This window comes from Haliotis cracherodii, unplaced genomic scaffold (assembly GCF_022045235.1).
Source record: "Haliotis cracherodii isolate W230 unplaced genomic scaffold, xgHalCrac1.p SCAF_12, whole genome shotgun sequence".
Taxonomy (NCBI): Eukaryota; Metazoa; Mollusca; class Gastropoda; order Lepetellida; family Haliotidae; genus Haliotis; species Haliotis cracherodii.
The window spans coordinates 29,941,912-29,965,121 of record NW_027266267.1 but is presented as its reverse complement, the minus strand read 5'-3'; the positions used below and the strand labels follow the sequence as shown (position 1 = coordinate 29,965,121).

At 38.5% G+C, this 23,210-nt stretch overlaps 1 protein-coding gene across 1 annotated transcript; it reads left to right on the top strand.

Moving 5' to 3' along the window:
- Positions 1-193: 193 nt before the first annotated feature.
- Positions 194-19,082, top strand: LOC139458340 (splicing factor U2AF 35 kDa subunit-like). The gene is made up of 8 exons (XM_071239728.1): positions 194-316; positions 5,621-5,708; positions 6,005-6,071; positions 12,281-12,354; positions 16,607-16,678; positions 17,655-17,788; positions 17,973-18,068; positions 18,754-19,082. Exons 1-8 carry the CDS (start codon positions 273-275, stop codon positions 18,896-18,898), a joined length of 720 nt encoding a protein of 239 aa, XP_071095829.1. The 5' UTR covers positions 194-272; the 3' UTR covers positions 18,899-19,082.
- Positions 19,083-23,210: the final 4,128 nt, after the last annotated feature.

The window sequence follows — 23,210 nt, the reverse complement described above, 5'->3', positions numbered from 1 at the left end:
ATAGAAAGATACAGTTTGACGTGAACTTGAAAATTTTGAGAATAGCAATAAGTATGTACTCGTTATTTTAATATTCTATTAAATCCATATATAACGCTATACGTGAGTCATAGGTTATATTATAGATATAAATAAAAATAATAAACGTTCATTGGACGATTCCAAAACTCTCCCCTATACTTTTGTATTGAAGCGAAACCTTTCTGTAGGATTGGACAAAGGCCAAACGACGCTAAGAGCACTGTGAGGAGTAATACTGGCTGAGACTCAACATGGCTGAGTATTTGGCGTCAATTTTTGGAACAGAGAAAGATAAGTAAGGGTCCTTTTGTTTTTGTGTTTAGTTTGATGAATATTTACATTCTTTACCCTGCCGTTTTGGGATTCACGTGAAAGCAGACTTCTCCGCGTGTATATTTCGGCAACGCATGACTGTAGGAGAGCTGAAGGCAATGCTCGTCTAGAAACAAGTGAGCTAGAAAGACCAAATGAATCTCATTATGTCACACTAGAAATATAAGGAAAGACTTCCGCCCGTATCCCCACTCCGAAAGACTTAGTTATATATATTTACGGATAGCGTTTTCTTCCAACGATATATATATATATATATATATATATATATATATATATATATATATATATATATATATATATATATATATATATATAATATACTGAGGGGCAATACTGGCGGAAGTCTTACCACTGTAGCCCACTCCATAATTTGGCTGGATAGCACCCCACAATTTCAAGAGTAACAGGCTATCGATAAAACAATTAGCATTCTATCAGTTTGTTATTCTTGCTACCGTTGGGGTAGTAGACTAATACAGTAAAGTACTGTCAGAAGTACTAGAAAAATGCTTTTTGCCTGTTAAAACAACATAGAATGTTTCACAGACTGTCGCTTTTGTAATATTGAGTAAATATCGATCTACCTACCTCTGCTTTAAAGTCTTTCCATCACAAGGAGTCCTAACGACAAATTTACTAGCGGAAAATTCGAACGGAAACAGCAAGTTCTGACTTATTTAGCCAAATGAGGGAAGTTTGAAAAAGGCTAGAAATTGGCACATCATGCACATGTGACTGGGTTGTAATAACAATAATGGGATGGTCATCGACCAGTTATCCAAATATATCGCCTTTTTTATGTTATTTCTGACATATTCCATGTACAAAGTTGACGGTACCAACTTTAATTTTTGGGAAACTATAAGTAAATGCGCTTATTTTTGTCTGTGAGATAAGATTTAGTTGATTTCTGTCATGAAGCTACGATCGGGAATCAAAACAGTGGAAATAGAACTTTCCCGTCAACTTACTGTACCAGTTATCGCCATTATCTTTACAGCATGTGCCACGTGATCATGCGCACCGCTTCAGTTATACAAATTACATTTTTTTGTATCTTGGGTATCGCACTTAACATTGCTTAATGTTTAGCTCACCGGGTCCAAAGGACCAAGATAAGCTTATGCCATACCGTGGCGTCCATCATCCGTACGTCAACAATTTAATCAAACAAATTCTTCTTCTGAACCACTAATAGGAAATTAACAAAATTTGGCTGGAAGCATGCCGAGGTGGTGGGGATTCAAAATTGTACAAATGGTGGGGCTGAGGGCAGGGCCAAATAGGGGTAATTGGCTATATTGCTTTAAATGACTCTTACTCTGGAACTAAGAGATAGTTATCAACCATATATGGTTTGAAGCAATGGAGGGGCTGAATCCTACCCCCACCCCTGGGGACTAAGGGGCGGGGCTGAAAAGAATTTATAACTTGAACACAGTTAAGATTCCCACTACATAACCATATGTACAATTGAGAGTATAATGAGAGGAATGCACATATGCTACCAGAACTGGCCCTTCTGTTCATCTGTACAGCACTCCTAAAGGAGTTAGAATCTTGACCATAACATGGAAACCGATATTATACACACCCTATAATCATGATGATAAACAGGTACATTGTATACATTTGTTTACTATGAAGAGAATAATACTGTTAATATGATTTATCCTGGATCATAACATGGAAACGGTTCAGATCTTTGTTACATTTGGATCTACACGTTCATGCTGTCAGATTTGCCATCCACACATTTTAAATGCTTACAGAGTCAAAATTTTGAAGTATTATATACATGTACAATGCAAATAAACATTCTAGTAATGATTACATAAATATCCAGGTGAGTGATACACCCTCTTTTGGCCTCTTGTTTTATTCATCAAAATGACTAAGAAATGCTAATATCAATTTGTAGTCTGCAAACTGACAAAAAACTATTCCCCAAATTCAATCTACACATGCTTATCCATAACACTATGTACTATGGATTTCGTGATATATACAGGTTATGGATTCTCAGAAATATAGATCAAATAGGTTTCAAAATTGTATTTTGGGGAAGAAATTGACAGATTGCAAGAAATGACAGAACTGAAAGTGCATATACGTGTTTGATAAAGGGGTCATGTTCTTGACATAGAACAGTAGTACTGCTAACATGGAGGAGTAGATATCAACCTTGTACCAGTTATCATACCTTTGGGTGATAGTACAGATTCAGAGATGTCATCTTCTGTAGTACAACAAATACTTCTTGATTCAAAAACTGAAACCATCAAATACCCCTCCTGTTTCATAGCTCTTAACTGTTTCACCATTTTCCTAAGCAAATATAATGCAGGACATATTCTAATTGTTAACCCCGTCATCACATATCCAAAAAATGTACAAGAACAGCAATATATTGCCAGCCCCAACTCAGATGTCATTTGCACCTGTGAGAATGCATGGGACTGTGTAAGGTCGGAACAGGTGTCAGGTAATTACCTCAGCTGTTTCATAGGTGCATGACAACACACATTATTTCTGCGTTCTATCATCATTTTACCCATAAAAGTACCTTTTTAGGCTAATCACAGTGTCAGTTAGAGCAGACTAGATTAGGTAGATTTGCAATCTTTTGATATCTGTTATTATCCCCCGCCCAACAAAGTTGGCGGGGAATATAGAAACGGGCTCCGCCTGCCCGTCCTGTTTTTATTTTTTACGTTTCCATGGCAACAAGATAGACTTAGGTTCTGTGAGGGTAGGGTTCGTTTCCAGAGCATAACTCATAAACCGTTCAATATTTTTTAATGAAACTTTGTAGGTTTGTCTGGTACATGCTTTTAGCTTTTACGTGCCTTTTGCTATTTAGAAATTTAAGAAATTTTTATTTTTTACGTTTCCATGGCAACAAGATGGAGTTAGGTTCCAACTCTCTTTTTTTTTTACAATTTCCATGACAAGTTCCACCTCGGTTAAAAAAGGTAAGGTTTGTTTAGATGTAATTATGTCATAAATTCTGCAACAGGGGTGGGGGATATAGCCACGTTAGTGGCAAACTCTTGTTTTCATAGCGCTATGATTCATATTTTTTAAATGAAGCCAGAAAAGCATTTTTCTAGCATTTCCAACAGTACTTTAGTAGTCTAGTTGGCCTAGTTTAGTTTCCCCTAACAATGACAATACCAGAAATAAATCATGTGCACTGTGCATTTATGTTCTTAATAAATGTGATACATACCACTAGGGCTGTTACGATTCACTCGCATATTCTGAGAATCAAACCGTATCCATTCATGAATTGAATTCGTTATTTGTGGCCACTAGAATTGAATATTTATGAATATGCAGTCATGGGCATTTACTTACCGTGTACCTTAAAATTTCCATAAGAACATATTACCCCCGGTATATGCATAGATGTCTTCACAAGACAACACTCTCATAATATTTAATTTGACAGTATTGTGGTCACTTGTCATTGTCGCATTAGTGCAGATACTAGGTCCTGGATAAGTGCAGTATATAAATGTTTAATATATTAATAATTAACAAACCATGTCAAATAATTTATGTTATTGTTTCACTGATTACAACAAATAATACATCAGCTGCTGACTTGTTATCATGGTTGTTGTATTCGTGAATTGCTATTCATATTTGTTACCCTATATTCGTGATACGAATCGTATTCGTCTCAGTGTATTCGTTGCAGCCTTACATACCACCATGTATTGCATGCGTTCTTTCATCTGTAAGTTGTCAAATATTACCCATATTTGCAATGTAGTTGTCAACCATGTTGTTGGAATTTGCTATATGGCCACAATAGACACACATTATAAAGAAAGCTGGCCACAATTATACTTTTTCGATCACTGAAATCACTTGCAAATTTCTGAATTTCATAATTTCTGTTCAACTGTTCATTTATAGTTATATAATCTTTGCCAACAAGATGAATTTGAAACACGAATATACCAGGATTTTCCAAGCATCTTGTGATACATATTTATTCAGGCCTCAAAGTTTAATTTTTTACTAAGTAACCAAATGGCTACAAGGAGTTTTTTCAAGGTAGCCAGTGGTAAAATCAAGAAGTCAAACCAATATTGTAGGTAGCCAAAAGCATTTGTAATTATCTTTTATCAAATAACTATTTCATGTACAAGTCATAGCACTACTCTTGGAATTGTGTATTACTATTAGTGGAAACTGTACTTGAGTTTTGTTATTTGTGACTCAAACAATGATGCAATTTATATTGCTAGATTACATAGGTATATCTTTGCTTATCCAATAAACTATCAATTAAAATAAAGTACTAATTACATTAATATTTTTGTATTTATGTATTGATTGTAGGAGGAATTTGCGAGTACAATTTGTAGCATACATGTTTATTTTTATGTCTACATATGTGTAGCAATAGAAGTTAGTCGCCACAAATTATTTTTCAAGGTAGTCATTTGGCTATTTTAGTAGTAACTTTGGGGCCTGTTATTGGTAATTTATATTGTGGTATACTGGAGGGATCACTGATGTTTAGGTTGTCACCTGAAATTGTGATGGTGGATACAATAACATGTCATCCAGCATCACCTTCACCTTGTTCAGAAACATGTCATGGATGTTTGTAGTATGCAGGTATGTAGTTAGTGAGTAAGGCTGTGCGTACGAGTTTACACTGTAGTCATTATCACTTTCTGTTTGCCACAGTACAATAGAAAATGTCTTTTTGTTGACACATTTAATGTACCCAGCTTGTCTTTTTCCCCAGCCCATAATTATATGGAAAAAAGTATGACCTTGACATTTCCGAAGTTTACTCCAGCTCATCGTTTACAAACATAACCAAATGTCAGTTACTGACATTAAATGACACATTTAATGGTATTTGGGAGGCGGGTACACATTTTATGTAAAGAGGAAGAATGTGTAGATTCTATCAGTATGAATATAACTATTTCTTGTGTTTGATACATCATGCCAAAACACTGGGACTTGAGATGTAGTTAATTTGGTTGGAACAAAATATGTTGCACAGACACATAAAAGGACAATTAACGTTAACTTCAATATTTACAGCATCTTGCCCAAAGGCCCCAAATGCTTTGAAAATGATATGTTCCTTGTCACACGATTACAGTGATCAGCCCCTGCAAGTTGAACCATTTCTATGAGCCTGGTGGGTTGCCTATGATATAAGAATCACAATCCATGTATCAACATACAAATAACAATGTAACATTTATGTTTATTTCCTTTACAGAGTCAACTGTTCTTTTTACTTTAAAATTGGAGCTTGTCGCCATGGTGAGAGATGCTCCAGACTGCATAACAAACCAACATTTAGCCAGGTAAGGTGACTTACAAACTAGAGAACATTTGAAAAATAAAATATGTAAATGAAGGTGCAAGATATGCTGCATCAACACCTCACACACTGATACAACATCCACACATCACACACTGACACAACATCCACACATCACACACTGACACAACATCCACACATCACCTCACACACTGACACAACAGTAATTATACATTTTCCTTAGTGACAGTACATCTTTATGCCTGTAATCTTACATTATCTTTAGTACGTCTGTAAGTATACCCTTGTATTATACATTGCTCTCATCTCTGTATGTAGACGGTCCTCCTGCAAAATCTGTACCTGAACCCCCAGAATGCAGCTCTCACAGCCGATGGCTCTCACAGTGAGTACCTACCACCTGTTTCCCCTACTCTGTGTTGTGCATAGTCTGTCTTGATGGTGGCGGCTCACTTGCTTCATGTCCTCTTTTGTAAGCAAGTTCTTATGTTGTGATGATTATTGTACCAAGGTTAAGGCACTGGCCCTTTGAGCACCCAGTCCCTATAGGCCAAAATATGTCCATTCTGAAATAAAGCAATAACATTTAACATGTTTAATAACTGTGTATGGCATCATTAAAAAATTGGACTTTGACATAATTTCAATTAAGCCTGTGTTATGTACTGGATGAACTTTGACATGAACTGATCTCCCAACCTGACCCGTGAGATGATTATTGATTCTCTTCATAAGGATCCCTTCATAAACAATGTCTGCCATACTGAGATGTTAGCCATTTCCACTGTTTCCAACCAGGCTAGCCAGGAACTACAGGTGTTCAGGCTACAGTGTCTTGGCGCCATTTTTGTGTTTTCAAGTTGATTTTTATCCTATGTTTATTTTTATGTAGACATCTTTTTATTGAATGGTAATGTGCAGTTACATTCTTTCCTTTTTTACTTGGAATTGTTGCCTCTTTAGTTAACCCTGTATATCTGTCTGACTGCTTCCTTGATGTCTTTACACTGCCTCTTCCCAGACTGCAGATGTTAGGGATGGGTACTGGACCTTTAAAGTGTATCACAATATGTTACCATGCACAAGGCCATATTGCGATATGTATCATGATATATTGTATCTAAATTTTGAATTCAGAAACAATTTGAAACAGCAGTGTGTGAATTGAAGTTGATAAATGGAACAAGGCAAGATGCTGGTACAACAAATGATATTTACTCATTCAATAAATACGCACCGATGCAGACTCTGGGTATCAGGCAAGTGTATAACATTAAATACATAGACTTTATTTGAAATCGTCTGATATTGTGATATGTATAGTGGAAAGAATGAACCTCAATTACCAATATACTGGTAATACTGCACACCCTCAGTAGATACTATCGGTTGTCATCATGATGTAGGCATGAATGAAGACAGTATGTCAGTTGGTAATGTGATTTATGATGATGGTTTACTTTCTGAATGTGACATATACAATTGTTATATTGTTCTTTCCTTGTTCAGGACAACCTGTGACGCCCTGACCACAGCATACCATGCCATTTAGAATTGTTGATATATTGTATAAGTTAACGTTCTGCACATTTTCATCTTTACTTGTATGTTAGATCATATCTTGAGTATTGTAATTTTTTATCTTTCTTATTGCATTTGGAAGGAGACCTGCAGCTATTATCTTCCAAATGTTGTTTTACCAAAGAGTTCTCTGGCCTAAGAAGTCCATTTCATTTCATGTAAATTTTCTTGGTTGTATCACTGATTATAGATGTACATTACAGATGCTTCTTAGATATTCCACCAGCCCAATCAGGACATGTAAATGGGAGGGCTTGAAGGTTTTATCGTAATTTGACTGCCCCCACAACAGTTTATTTTTGAAATAGCACAGGGCATGTTCATCTCGGTACATCTTCCTATCATGTGTACATCTCCTTGATCATGTTTGTAGCTCTAGGAAGTCATTTTACACATAAGTCTGAATAGCTCAATAGTTTAATGATAACTCAAACATTTGATTGTGGTGTTAGCGTAGGTCAGTGAAACTTGGTACATGTCATCAATGGGACTGGGTTCTCAAGTCAACCAGGTATAAGGTATTATCTGAAGGCCATTCTTAAAACATGTTTGCCTTTTCCACTAAACGTTTTTACCTTTAGAAGTGTTAAAGTGATGTTTTCATGTTGCACAGTAATTGTGTTACATCGGGGGATTGCTGATGGCAAGTGATGAAATCTTATAGCAGAAGTAGGTACAGTGACCTACTGGGTATTGTAATGATTGTAAAGTTTCATTGTTACTTTCGACCGCCTCTGTGGTTTAGTAGAGTGTCCGATCCTTGTGGGGTTCGATCCTTGGCTGCGTCATACCAAAAGACGTTTAAAGATGGTACATGTCTGCCGCTCGGCATTAAGAGGCTAAAACAAAGATAGGTCGGTTCGGAGTCAGTATACTGTGTCCAAGTGGGGTATTCATGTTTAATTGTGGTATGGTATCTCAGTGTGCTAGCACTATAAATCGGCATGCATGTCGCTATATAAGTGCAATAATCTTTGACGCGATGTTTAACCCCATTTCACCTCACCTCACCCCATTGTTACTTTCCATTCAACCTAGGGACATTATTTTTAGTTCATATGCTGTAAGCCCCTGAATTGTCTTGACATCCTTATCAATGACAGTGAAAATTCCATCTCTCAGTCACTACACACAGATGTATTATATTCATGTTCAGTCCAGACATGTTTGTTTTAGTCAGAAAAAAATGAGTAATTATCATCCTAAGGAAAGGGCATTGAAGTAAAGTTTTGAGTGGCCTCATCGTACTCTGACATGAAGGTCACAGCAATTGTTAGTCGTTATGAACTTTTTCTTCTTTGTTTTTGTGCTGTCAGGTCTTCTTTGTTCCACAAGTAATGTCACTAGACTGGAGATGTAGTTAGGTTACTCTTTATATTAGACTAGTTGCAGTTGAAGTGTTTCCCCAAACCAAGGGTAATGGCATCAGTCTGGAAATGCATGGTAATGTGTGTTGTTGATATGTATTGGTTTCTGGGGCCTTCAGGAAATGGTGGTGAAGGGGCTGCTTCTGGTTACTTTTGACAAGACAATTGTACTGTTAAATGATAATAATATTACATTATTCTGCTACAACCAGTCTATTATTAACAGTATTCACATTTTGTTTCAGTGCCAGTGTTTTTCTTGAATTTTGTTTTGTTTTTGTAACTATTGTCACTTTGCATGTTGCTATTGTCACTATTGGTGTTGTGTGTGATATGTATAAGTGTTGTAGCCTTGTCATCTCTACTCTGTAAAAAACAGTTTCTGTTTGTAACAACTGCTTGCAGGTAATCATTTTGAAATAAGTACTTCATCGGTTCCAACCTTGAAAATTGATGAATGCTTCCTGTGATCCTAAGATTGCATGTTGCTATTGCTGAACCTTGTAATCATGGTAATTGTCATGAACAGTTCTGTTCTCTCCTGCATATGTTACTACCATTACAGAGACACACACACTTGTGAAGGGATCCCTCCACTGTGTGACATGATTGCATAATGAAATGGTGATGTAGTGTAAACTGGGCTGTGTTGTAAATACAACTTGAACTGTGGTTGTCAACATGATTGATAATGCATAGTATACACTTCTAAGACATGGCATCTGCTTTGAGGACACAGATAGAATTGCAATTGAATACTGTAGTAATTTTACGATTGTAACACAGCTCTGTGTACATGTTGTGTGATTGTGCAGTAATAAGTCAAGCACTTCTTCAAATGACACCTGATTCAGTAAATATTTCTTACTAGGACCCAGCCCAGAGAAATGAAAAAGCATATTCATTGTGTGCGTGTTATGTGTCACTGTGTGATGTGTGTATGTTGTGTCAGTGTGTGTATAATGTGTAATGTATCACTGTGGGGTGTCAGTGTGTGATGTTGTGTCATTGTGTGTGTTGTGTATGGTGTCATTGTGTTGTGTCAGTGTGAGAGGTGTGGATGTTGTGTCAGTGTGTGTGTTGTCACTGTGTTGATGCTGTGTGTGTTTTGTGGCACTGTGAGGTGTGAATGCTGTGTCAGGTGTGTACATTGTCACTGTATATGTTGTGTCATTGTGTGTATGTTGTGTCGCTGTGTGTTAATTCTGTTATGTGTCACTGTGTGTGTTGTGTCACTGTTGGTGTGAATGTTGTGTCAGTTTTTTTTCACTGACAGTTGTGGATGCTTTGTCAGTGTGTACACTGTGTAACTGTAGGGTGTGTATGCTTTGTAACTATGTATATGTTGTGATAGTGTGTGAGGTGTGTATGTTCTGATAGTGTGTATGTTGTAACTGTATGTGTTGTTCCTGTGTAAAAAGTTCTGATCATGTGTGAGGTGTGTAAATTGTCACTATGTATATGTTGTGATAGTGTGTTGTCATTGTGTGTATGTTGTGTCAGTGTGTGAGGTGTATATGTTGTCACTGTGTGTATGTTGTCATTGTGTGTATGATGTGTGAGGTGTGTATGTTGTTACTGTGTATATGTTCTGATATTGTGTGAGGTGTATATGTTGTATCTGTGATGTTTGTATGTTGTGATAGTGAGGGGTGTATGTTATCACTGTGTGTGAGGTGTGTATGATGACACGGTACGTTGTCACTGTGTATGTTGTGTGAGGTGTGTAAGTTTCACTGCGCGTATGTTGTGATAGTGAGGTGTGTCTGTTATCACTGTGTGTGAGGTGTGTATGGGGACACGGTATGTTGTCACTGTGTGTATGTTGTGTGAGGTGTGTAAGTTTCACTGTGTTTATGTTGTGACAGTGAGGGGCATATGTTATCACTGTGTGTGAGGTGTGTATGGTGACATGGTATGTTGTCACTGTGTGTATGTTGTGTGAGGTGTGTAAGTTTCACTGTGTTTATGTTGTGGTAGTGAGGGGTATATGTTATCACTGTGTGTGAGGTGTGTATGGTGACACGGTATGTTGTCACTGTGTGTATGTTGTGTGAGGTGTGTAAGTTTCAACGTGCGTATGTTGTGATAGTGAGGTGTGTCTGTTATCACTGTGTGTGAGGTGTGTATGGTGACACGGTATGTTGTCACTGTGTGTATGTTTGTTTGTTGTTTAACGCTGCACTCATAAATATTCCAGCTATATATGACGGCGGTCTATAAATAATCGACTCTGGATCAGACAATCCTGTGATTGAGCATTGATCCATGCAATTGGGATACGATGACATGCATCAACCAAGTCAGCGAGCCTGACCACCCGATCCGTTAGTCGCCTCTTACAACAAGCATAGTTGTCTTTTACGGCAAGCGTGGGTTGCTGAAGACCTATTCTTCCCCGGATCTTCACAGGTTTGTATATGTTGTGATAGTGTGTGAGGTGTGTATGGTGTGTCAGTATGTATGTTGTGTCAGTGTGAGGTATGTAAGTTGTCAGTGTGTGAGATGTCTATGTTGTCACTGTATGTACTCACTGTGTATATGTTGTGTCAGTGTGTGATGTGTGTAAGTTGTCAGTGTGTGAGGTGTGTATGTTGTCACTGTATGTACTCACTGTGTATATGTTGTGTCAGTGTGTGATGTGTGTAACTTGTCAGTGTGTGAGGTGTGTAACCTGTCACTCTGTATATGTTGTGTCAGTGTGTGAGGTGTGTATGTTGTCACTGTATGTTGTCACTGTGTATGTTGTGTCAGTGTATGTTGTGTCAGTGTGTGAGGTGTGTAACTTGTCACTCTGTATATGTTGTGTCAGTGTGTGAGGTGTGTATGTTGTCACTGTATGTTGTCACTATGTATGTTGTGTCAGTGTATGTTGTGTCAGTGTGTGAGGTGTGTAACTTGTCAGTGTGTATATGTTGTGTCACTGTATGTTGTGTCAGTGTGTGAGGTGTGTAACTTGTCAGTGTGTATATGTTGTGTCAGTCTGTGAGGTGTGTATGTTGTCACTGTGTATGTTGTGTCAGTGTGTAAGTTGTCACTGTGTATGAGGTGTGTATGTTGTGCATGTGTTGAGTGACTTCATGCAGGTACATTATGGAAGCATGGTGTCTTGTACACAATGCTACACCAGACATTCATGTACATTTTTGTTTCAGTCACTGTCGACGAAGTGGAAGCACAACAGGAGTTTGACGATTTTTTTGAGGAGGTATTTACTGAATTAGAGGACAAGGTAATTTATATATGTCATCTGATTTCAGTGCTGCCAGACCCACCCACAGTTTTTTCACCATCATCGTTGACATGAGAAGTACAGGCCTCATGTACTGTGTGTACAGTGTCTTGTGCGTCTGTGACCACACAGGGGAGGACAGGCAATGTAGGAGATCCAGGTCATGTTTTCTTAAGAGGTAAACACAACTCGTATCTGAGAAATTATGGAGGGACAAAGCCTGTCCTCCTTGTGTGGGGTCATCTACAAGTCGACAAGTCACACACACATCACCCCATGTCATCGTCCAGTAACACCCACTTTGTTTCTGTTTGTAGCCAGCGGAGGGTATTGTTATGATTATAGCTAAGTAATTTCATTGTCATCATATGTGAATTAATGGCCACCATTTTTGTTTTTCCCGCTCTATTTTAGTCCAAATGGACGAGTTTGAGATTCAGCAGCACTATGACGAGTTTTTTGAAGAAGTTTATGTTGAAATGGAAAAGGTAGGCTGCAGCTCGTCCCCTACCCTCAGCAACTTACATTATTAACATTGTGACTCCCTGCCACTGCATGTCAATCTTGCTGGCCAGCAAAGGGCTGGCATATCGCACTAACTACTACTTACAGGATCTTTAACACACTTAACACTATGGCAAATATGTTATGAGAGTGCAGTTGTGCCTTTTGAGACAAATTATGTTATTGCACTGTGGGGTATTGTGACCATAGATATTTGCTTTGCCAAGGTTTTGTCACATGTATAAGAGAGGTGCTTCTGGCTCAGTAGAGGCAGCTGGCTCACATATATACTTATCAATATACAGGATATGACAGGACTTTCACATGCTTCAGGTCCATCTCTTATATTATAGTATGACATGAAAAAAAGACTGACCATCATTGACCTTTTATTCAAACCATGAAGCACTTATTTGCCACATGGCCCACTTAAGATCTCATTTTAGACAAACAGTAATGAAAAAGTCCTGATTTGTCAGTTGTATTTTGATTGTATGACACTTCATTCAGTTGTGGGAGGGGCATATTATGTTGTGGCATTCAGTGAGTTAGTCCACTGCGGTGGTGGCCCTGGTTTGCCAGATGTCCATTGCTGTTGACTCCATGTTGGCCTATCTTAGCATGAATAGTGAGACATGGCATGAGTGTGTACTTCAATCATCACATGTGCTTGGGCCGTTCACTTTTAGTCTTTCACAGATAAATGAAGTGTAAGTTGTTGAGGTAGTACCCAAGAGTTGCAGGTGGAGGTAATGCATTCCAGCCTCCAGCTAGAGGTGTGGGAGGAATGTGATGACTTGCATGTACGGCCCTCTGGCTTTCCCGAGCGCAAGGTTTTAACATTTTCAACCAAAACCGATGAGGAGTGTTTTATCCAACTTATGAACCGTGTAAATGCAAGAAATAACAGAAAAAATAAGAAAACATCAAGATGCCTTAGCTAAACAATATAGTATGTTGCTGTGTAAAAGGAATTCGATCAAGGCGTGCGAGAGAAAAAACGTGCAGCATGGACCAACTGGAGTCATGACGTGTAAAATTTAACAGCTTTTCATTACCTGCCCTGGTGGCTAAGTGGGAAAACACTGGGTTATGGAATTTTCTTGCTAAAAAAATTGTGACTTTTAACCATTCAAAAATCAATATATCAAAAGGCCAGTTGATGATAACATGTCAATTGTAAAACCAAAGTCTTAAAATTGAAATGTGAAATCTCAAAGCAGGTTTAGAAGTCGCCCATTTCAAAACTGATGAGTTTGTTACTGATTCCCATCTGACCTGTGAAGATCTGGGTAAGAACAGGTCTTCAGCAACCCATCCATGCCGTAACTATGCTGGCCGTAAGAGGTGACTAACGGGATCAGGTGGTCAGTCTCGCTGACTTGGCTGATGCATGTCATTGTATACCAACTGTGTACATTGAAGGCAATCACAATATCAATCACTGGATTGTCTGGTCCAGACTCGATTATTTACAGACCTGGAATATTGCTGAGTGCAGTGTTAAACAACAAACAAACATACACACAGTGACAACATACCATACACAAAGAAGACACCTGACTTATTGGTTGTGAATGAATAGTTCTGTCATATGATGTAAGTGTTATCAATGAAGTAAGCCAATTAGGTGAACTTGGTAGTACAACCTGATTTCTATAGAATTGAGGTCGCCTGGCTGGAAATGGTTCCAAGCTCCATGCATGAGTGCAATATCTGCTTGCTCAATAATCTGTTGACTAACTTTGCCCCATAATTTAGATAGAGGATTCCCCATGTTTGCTTCTGTAGACAAACCTGGTTGCAGAATATGCCACTCTAACATTGTATTTATATCTGGTTTCTAAGTTACTTCATTGTATGAAATTATGCCTAAAACATAAATTACTTTAAGTTTAACATGTTTATGAATGACAATATATGATAGATTATTGAACAGATTGTTAACTTCATATATTCATTCACGGATTGTTGCTAAAATGATTAAGCTTGCCTATGGGTTATACGGCCGACCTAAAAGGGCGTGGATATATAGTTATACCAAGGAATTCCCTCTGTTATTCCACGGGCATTTTTATGTGCAGCCTAGAACTTGAAAACTACTGCCTAAATTCTTTTCAAACTTGGTGAACACTTTCTATACCAACAGGAAGGATGCAGTGCAATATGTTATTTTTCATTTTTTTACATAGAATTTTTTAACTTATCCAGCATTACTCCTTTATGCTTTCACTGCTTACTTTTGACAGAAATGAAGAGAGGAATTGTTCCATTCCAGAAGTAGGACCCCCAATCACCAGCTTCCACGTCATACCACAACTCATGACGTCACAGAATTTTCGTATCATTGTTGGTCACCAAACAGATTACATTTGCTGCTAAATTAGTTCCCAGTTTTTTCCTGTTTTGCTTTCTTGTGGTCTTCCATCTTAAATTGCTAACGTGTCACAATCCGTCGCAACTGTTGTTCTGTATTTCATGTTCGGCTAGGTTTTAGAATCGTGTGTAAATATCTTTAGCTCTCTATTGACATTTATATAGAGGTTATCACGCGAGTGTGTTTGGGGATGGTAAATATCCTGCATTAGGATTAAACATTGTATTTAGCGAGCCTTGGCGAGACAACATGCGAGGCTCTGAAACATGTATCCCATATCAGGGAACTCATCAATCTCGTAGGGGTAGTTCCCAGGGTAGGAGCGGGGACCGGAGGGGTAACATTGATGCAGTGGACAATCACAAATCACAAATGGGGGTTCCCCAGATTTTTAGACCCTCGTGCACACTATTGTCTCTTACTGTTTTGTTTACCAGCATGTACACATACTCTTGTTACCTTTCTGTGGACACGATTGGTTGATCAGTTTCCGATCTGCACAAAAGAATTGCGCAATGTGGCTGCCGAGACTGCAAGTCGTGAGAGTTTTACACATCTGAAGGTATCCGTGCCTCCAAAACATCGGATACAGATGCATTAAGGAGTAATGCAGGATAAGTTAAAAATCTAGTAAAATCTAATTTTTTATATTTGTAAACTTATCCTGCATTACCATTTCTAAGGGCCCTACCATCACAGACCTGCCTCCCCAAGATAACTTCGGACACGTTACATGTGACCAACAGTAATATGAAAGCTCTGTGACAACACCACTTCTGCTTGACGTGGAAGCTGGTGATTGGGGGTTCTTCTTCTGGAAAGGAACAACCTTTTCCTCTCTTCATTTCTGTCAAAAGTAAGCAGTAAATGCATTGAGGAGTAATGCTGGATAAGTATACAAATACAAAAAATATCTAGATTTTACTGGACTTAAACATTTGTACAACCTAAGAAACTCCTTCAAGGATTGTTTTCAAAGTTATGGAAGCTTGTAATATGAAAAGGAGAGATGCAGTGCAAAGTTAGATTCTGATATGTGTATTTTCTGTATTTTCTGAAAATAATAGTGTTTTTTCTTGTTTTGAACTTTTGAAGAATACATTTGTGAGACCTATAACTTGAAAGCTGGGGTTTCAGTTCTTGTACCAATAAGAGAGGTTCAGTGCAAAGTTAGAATTTCATAAGTGGATTTTCTGAGAAAATATTACTTTTTTCATGTTTTGAACTATGTTGAAGTCGAAGTTGAAGTCGGGGAAGTAATTAACTTTTTGCCTTGTTAACCTTCGTTTTATCAGGATCTGCTCTGTTATTGTTAATTGGATTTGACCAACTGTCTCTGCGAAATGCATTTGAGTCTACTTGCCTGAACCTGTTACTTGACATCATTTCAGTAGACTTTTGGGTTAATCTATGGACTTAAATTAGCACAGTAGCTAATGTCACAGACTGGACCAATGAAAAATAGAACCAGAGAACTGGAATCAGACCTGACACTTTTAAGATATACACATGCATATATTGCTTTCCTTTAACCGTAATTTTTCAGGGAAATGTTGAAATTAGCGCAGAATACAGTATGTTATGTGTATGTTTGAAATACAAGAGCATGTTAAATAGGAACCTGGTGTGTTACAAGTTAATCAGGGACAGTAGCACTTTAACATGCTAAAGGGAGGGAGACGTGATATGAATTTCCTAATTTTGAATTTTGATTTTTTACCTTGTATCACATGGCCGTGAACTTTTATTAATCTACTACTGTAAGTAGGATAGAGTGTGTCGAGGAACCATTAGTGGTACAGAATGTTGTTTATTGCTAATACACTGTCCCAGCATAGTTAAATGTGTCTTTATTTCAGTATGGCGAAATCGAGGAGATGAATGTGTGTGACAATCTGGGAGATCATCTGGTCGGCAATGTCTATGTCAAGGTATGAATCATTGAATACTTAGCCTTTGGACTGCAGGGCAGATTACTTGCCTGTAAGTTCATATGTTCATATCAGTGTTTTGTAATGAGTCCATGGGGATTCCTGGACAGGAGAGGTGCCCAGTAACCCAAATGACCCCAAAAACATAACACAGTCTGACATGATATTGCCTTAATCCTCCACCGGGATACAACGCTGCACAAGGGTACCAAACACTTACATGTGTCAACACTGATGTGTTCCGTTAAACCTGACATTCCTTTGGACCGCCTCCGTGGTCTAATGGTAGAGCGTCTGCCCGGAGAGCAGAAGGTCCGGGATAAAGGGCTAAGGTCCAGCATAAAACAAGGACTGGTCGGCTCGTAGTCAGTATACTGTGTCTGAGTGGGGTATTCATGTTAAACTGTGGCATCGTATCTCAGTGAGCTAGCACTATAAATCGGCATCAGTCCGGACTAGTACAAGCAGCCACACACACGTGCATGCACGTCACTATATAAGTGCAATAATCTTGGACGAGACATTAAACCCAATTTCACCTCACCTTTTGTTTATTTTACCATCAAAGTATCATCCACGTAGACGTAAGTATCAAAGTATCATACACGTAGATGTTAGTATCAAAGTATCATCCACGTAGATGTAAGTATCAAAGTATCATACACGTAGATGTTAGTATCAAAGTATCATACACGTAGATGTTAGTATCAAAGTATCATCCACGTAGACGTAAGTATCAAAGTAACATCTATGTAGATGTAAGTATCAAAGTATCATCCACGTAGACGTAAGTATCAAAGTATCATACACGTAGATGTTAGTATCAAAGTAACATCTATGTAGATGACACTTCGATACTTACATCTACAGGTTTTTTAGACTGTGGCACTAATATGCTTCCATAGTGTTACTGAACCAGAAGCAAAATTAATATTTTGCAGTACTTTAGCTTATGTTTGTTGTTCATGTTCTTTAGTTCCGGTATGAGGAAGATGCTGACAAGGCTGTCAATGACCTCAACAATCGCTGGTTTAATGGGCGGCCCATCCATGCTGAGCTGTCGCCTGTGACAGACTTCCGAGAGGCCTGTTGTCGGCAGTATGAGATGGGGTGAGTGGGGAACCGGTTTCGGTACAATGTCTTATGTTGAAGAGTATATAGATATCATTGTTTGTTAGTAATATTTTCCTTTCACAAAGCATAAGAACTGTAGGGTGATTTGGTAGTAAGGTTTGTACAGTCTTCAGTTCTACAGACAACCCATGACCTGATGTATCTCTCATTTTGTTGTCAGTGAGTGTACACGTGGAGGATTCTGCAACTTCATGCATCTGAAACCTATTTCCCGGGAACTGAGACGAGAGTTGTATGGTCGACGCAGGAAGAAGAGGTGAGTTGGAGGAATATTGTTTTAGACTTCAATGCATTTTCTTAAACCGATTAATACATTTAAAAGTTTGTTGTGTTGTGGTGCTGATGACCTGGATACCTGGGTTCCCAGTGCGACGTACTTAGGGTCACTACCTTGTGACAGTGTTTGTTATAGTAACCAGTAGTGCATGTTCTTTCACACAAATAAACACCCCCAGATGTTGTCCTTCCTTCTCTCTATTATAAACTTTACATTTTTGATAGAAACTTCAAGGCCTATAAAGCTGTAAGGACGATCCTAGTTATGGTGTTTCTAAAAGCTACTCCCAAATTCTGATTTTAGACGGCAACCATTTTGTCCTTTACTGAGCCCCATATGTACATATTATTTTTTATTTTGATTTGTTTGGTAATTTTGACTTTGGGTGCTGCTACGGCCTCAACCGTGATCATGGCCATGAAACACACCAAATTTCAGCTTTATAATCTCCAGCAATGGTGTCTCAAAATTTTGTTCAGTTTCTGTTTCTTCAAGATATCAGTTTGAAATGATAACAGAGTTAGATGCAGGGAAACCCTGTTAGTCATGACCAAGTTAATCCAGAACATCAAGTTTAATTACTTCTTCTTTAGAAAGCTTATTTTCTTCATCAAAATGTTTTCCATATATATATTTGTCACATGACTTTATTTTCTTCCCTTAGGTCAAGGTCAAGATCACCACCCACACGTCGAAATCGCAGTAACAGTAGAGACAGGGAACGACGCAGGTCCCGTAGTAAGGAGAGGAGATCACGTAGTCGTGAGCGCAGGAGGTCACGGTCACGTGACCGACATGGGAGATACTGAGGCGCAATGGATGAATTTTTTCCATCTTACTGTGGTGAAATATATGGAGTAAATCACAGAAATGTTTTATAATTGTGACAAGTCATCTTATGATGTACTTCGTCAACTCCATTATTTTTGGTTTCATTTGAAAGTTTCATAATGTCAACGTTGTGTGACATGTCATTCATGTTTTAAATTGTAATATGAAATAAATACATTTTATAGATACTTCATTTTCTTTGGTGTTGAATGTTAAGATAAAGTCATTGACACCCTATGAATCATGTATGGTTGCAATGGTTTACATTAAAGAAATAAGAGTTGCATCCCTTGGGCACGCAAGAAACCTATGATTGTGGGTTTGAATCCCGGTTCGCCCCGATTATGTTCCTAGGTTTGTCAGTACCATACACGTGCTCGTGGGTTTCACTGAAGTGGTAAATGTCTGAGACCTACATCACTTCGGGCTTTCCTCCCACATTAAGCTGACACGCCGCGATATAACTGGAATACTGTTAAAAGCGGCGTTAAACCAAACTCACTCACTCACTAAAGAAATAAGAACATCTCATTTTTATTATCATAATATTATTGAGAATAATTGAAGATGACAGACATTGTATTCAGTATAAAACCATACAAAAGTTAACTTTGAGGTGCATTTTTTTGCTCCATCCCCATGTACATGTATTATATACCCACTACCAAAAGAATTTTGAATAACATACCTGTTGGTTTTTTTTACTGAAGATGCACTATTTGTCTCGTGCAGGATTAGCATGTATAGTTTGGAAATCGTGCAGGATATTGTGATCAGAATAACCAAGCTCTGTTGTAAAACTTGATTGTACATTAGAAACATCTCTTCTTAACTTACAGTACCATTCTTCTCCGTATGCTTCAAGCCAGAGGGCCTAACCACAGATGCATTTGGTCACTCTTACAAGCTGAGAACCTATATTCTTACCGGGTATTGGACCCTCAGTATCTTAACTTGAAACATTTTGGGTTTTGACAATGACTCAAGGGCTTGGACGGGTAACTCGGGTCGGGAGGGACCCGGGTCCCCACAGGACTACCTGGGCACATGGTTAGTCTCGTGATGAATTGTTTAATGACAAAATATATCTTAAACTCTGTTTAGTTGCTAATGTTCGCAGTTCTTTCTGACTACGCCAATTCCTTCTGACTTAGTAGTATAGATAAAGGGGGATATACCCTGAAGCGGGTACACCCACGATGGGGCCAGATTTATACCCCAATACTACTATTACAGGAGGGGAATTTTTTCTCTCTGTTCATTAAAATGATTGTGCTATTCTACGATTGACATGGCATTAAACTAAACAATGCCCCCAAATAGGCGTACTCCCAATCAGACATTTGAGGTACATAGGATATATAAAAATGCCAAGAGCATCCCTACCAAGAGAAGCAGACACTGAAATTCGTTCAGGCACTTTATCTGTTCGAGCAGCAAAACAGAAGTACCACATTTCACAAGCTAGATATATGCGAATTCGTGGAAGCCAAGAGGAGCAAGAAGAAGTATTGGAGGCCTATGATTGGCTCGAAAAAAGATAACCTTTTCTATTCCTATCCGATAGAGAGAAACAAATCTTGGAGTATTAAGGGTATACTTTCTAAGAGCGGCAACAAATCCCAAAGCAGTTTCTAGAGATATATCTATACGTCTTCAGTCCTGCAATCGTGTGCAAGATACAGACTTCGTTTTCTTATACAACAGACATCGAAGCCTCGGCAAACTTTGTATCATTTCCTCGAGAAAGTGACAGAAATGCACACAACCAATGCGGGGACTGTCTCTCCGATAGCAAGTAATGCCCACTATGGATAAATAGATTCACCACCATACCACCACCAGAAAAGCAGCTGCCCCTAGTAGCCCTAGACCAGATAGCGGTCCCTAGTTGTATAGTGAATATAGAAAATCTGTACGACAGCAAGTGTGCTGGGTGGTCTATCCAATACTCGATACTTACCAAAACTCAGAGCAGTGCCAATGTGGACAAAACGACTGCATCTTTTGAAGACTAGCAGGTGAAGGCGACTTCCCCGATCCACCGGGGAGGAATCCACCCATCCTACAAATATCAAACTATATAATATAGAACTATTACCAGCGCCACCAATTTCCAAACATAGGAAAGCATCAACTTTGCCAGCTGGAAAATATGCGTGCATGAAGTTTGCCGTAGCAGCGCTAGAGAATAATGGACGAAAGACGAACGGACTACTACTCCTACACGTGGGTGGAGAAACGGTGCCTGTCTATGGATACAAGATACAAGAAGCCGTTCGAGAGATGGGTGGAATAGAGAACTTGCGTCTATCCAATGCACCATTCTATTGCATCCTATACAAAGTCTGCAACTCACCAATCTCAGATACAAAAGATAATAGAAAAACAACACTCATCTTTCCTCCTAGCAAAGTAGTCGAAGAAGAACCTATTCTTATAGACAGGACAGAGCCACACCCCTAAAACAAGGAGAAATAGAGGAAACCGAAGAGGAAACCAATCTATGGCGTCGTGCTGTAGGAGAAGAACTAGAAAAACAAAGACAACTATGAGAGAAAAGAAAAGACGAATTGGAGAAAACCGCTATGGGCTACAAAGAAAAAAGCATAGGTTGTAAAAAACTAGTCTATACAATTTTAGATTATGGAGCAAAGAAAGTCTCGGAATTGGAACCAGGGGTGTATTCCATACTTGGCTATAGAGAAAGTGGAGATAGCACCCGAGTTGTTCTTCGAGAAGAAAGCGTCTGGGCAACAAAAGAGCTACAACACATTCTTTCCAGTATGGATCGAATATTCGAAAAGGACGAGGACAAACATGGTAGAAAGACTTTCTGGCTGCCAGAAATAGAGCCCCTCCAAATCGAGATGGAGCCAACCAAATCCTTCGTAGTGGAAGACAAGACTATCCATTGGAACCCAATACGAGTCGTTGCGGCTCCAAATCCAGAACTACTTTCAGAATTGCGGCAAATACACCAGGAATAGGAGGATCTATTACAGAAAAATGGGCTACAAGTGGCTCCAGTACCAAAAACCAGGAGAAAAGCACTAGATCTAGAAGCAGGAGAATATACTTGCTATCGGTATGCTAGAACAAAGTATCGTGGCAATCCACGCACATATTTGTATCTTGTTTCCGAAGATGGTGTAGAGACACTGGTATATGGATTCTTCCTGGAGAAAGCTATGGAGGTCCTCGAACTTCGTGGACCGCTCATCTGATGGCTTGGTAGAACGAAAAGAAAACCAGACAGAAAAGTAGATCGTCTAGCCTATATTGCGTTGTATATCCGAGTCGATTGGTTCCAATGCCATATCTCTTCCTCGCTTCTACCGCGGATATCTTTCCTTGCAAATTTCGAATCTCTTCGATTTGGTAAATTGATAGTTCTTTCTTTTGATGCATTTTTTCTACAAATACTATATGAAAAATAAATCTACAAATAGACATACCGAGATATACTAGAAAAATCTCGAGAAATACTAGAATACTAGAAAAACCGAGCAAATACTGAAGAAATACAAGAAATACCGAACAAACTAGAAAAATATAAACCTAGAAAATACCAAAAGAATGAAGAGAGAGAAAAAATTCCCCTCCTGTAGTAGTAGTATTGGGGTATAAATCTGGCCCCATCGTGGGTGTACCCGCTTCAGGGTATATCCCCCTTTACCTATACTACTGACTTTTATATGTTTGAATAAAAAAAAACTTCAGTGTATACACCAGATGGTTTTATGCATGTATCTAAACACATTTTACCAGGGCTACAGTCGGGTAATAGGGGGGTGGGTACCCGGGTTGTAAATTTGGACTCGTCCCAGCCCTAAATGACTTGATTAATATTTGACACATTTATATAAATATAAATGATAAATAACACTGGTGCACTCAATTTTCCCCCTCTTGTTTATTGTTTCAAGTCATTTTAACATCCTGTAATTGATGTAAATGTATTACAACATGCTGTGTCTGAGTTATTAACAGACCTTTCTCATCTACTGATATTACATGAATCTATTTGTTGTACAACAGGTGTTATTGTAGATCTATGTGAGCATACATCTCCTTTTGAGGAACTATTCAATTCTGTGATTCAGCTGGTTGTGTAGTGTATGGCTGTCAGTGTTAACATAAGTCCCAAGTACTAGATCAAATTGTGTATACATCCTTCGAGTTATAAAACAGTGATATAAAAACTTCAAATATTTGACATTCTTTGGAGTATGAACCTTCATAGAGTGAGGGCCAAATGTATGTTACAAACTCCGAAAGTTTAGCTCT

Bases quoted from the DNA above. Each gene is read 5' to 3' on its own strand.
- LOC139458340 (XM_071239728.1), top strand. From the start codon at position 273: ATGGCTGAGTATTTGGCGTCAATTTTTGGAACAGAGAAAGATAA. The intron at 12,355-16,606 runs GTAGGCTGCAGC...TCTTTATTTCAG, and splicing joins TTTATGTTGAAATGGAAAAG to TATGGCGAAATCGAGGAGAT. The intron at 16,679-17,654 runs GTATGAATCATT...CATGTTCTTTAG, and splicing joins TCGGCAATGTCTATGTCAAG to TTCCGGTATGAGGAAGATGC.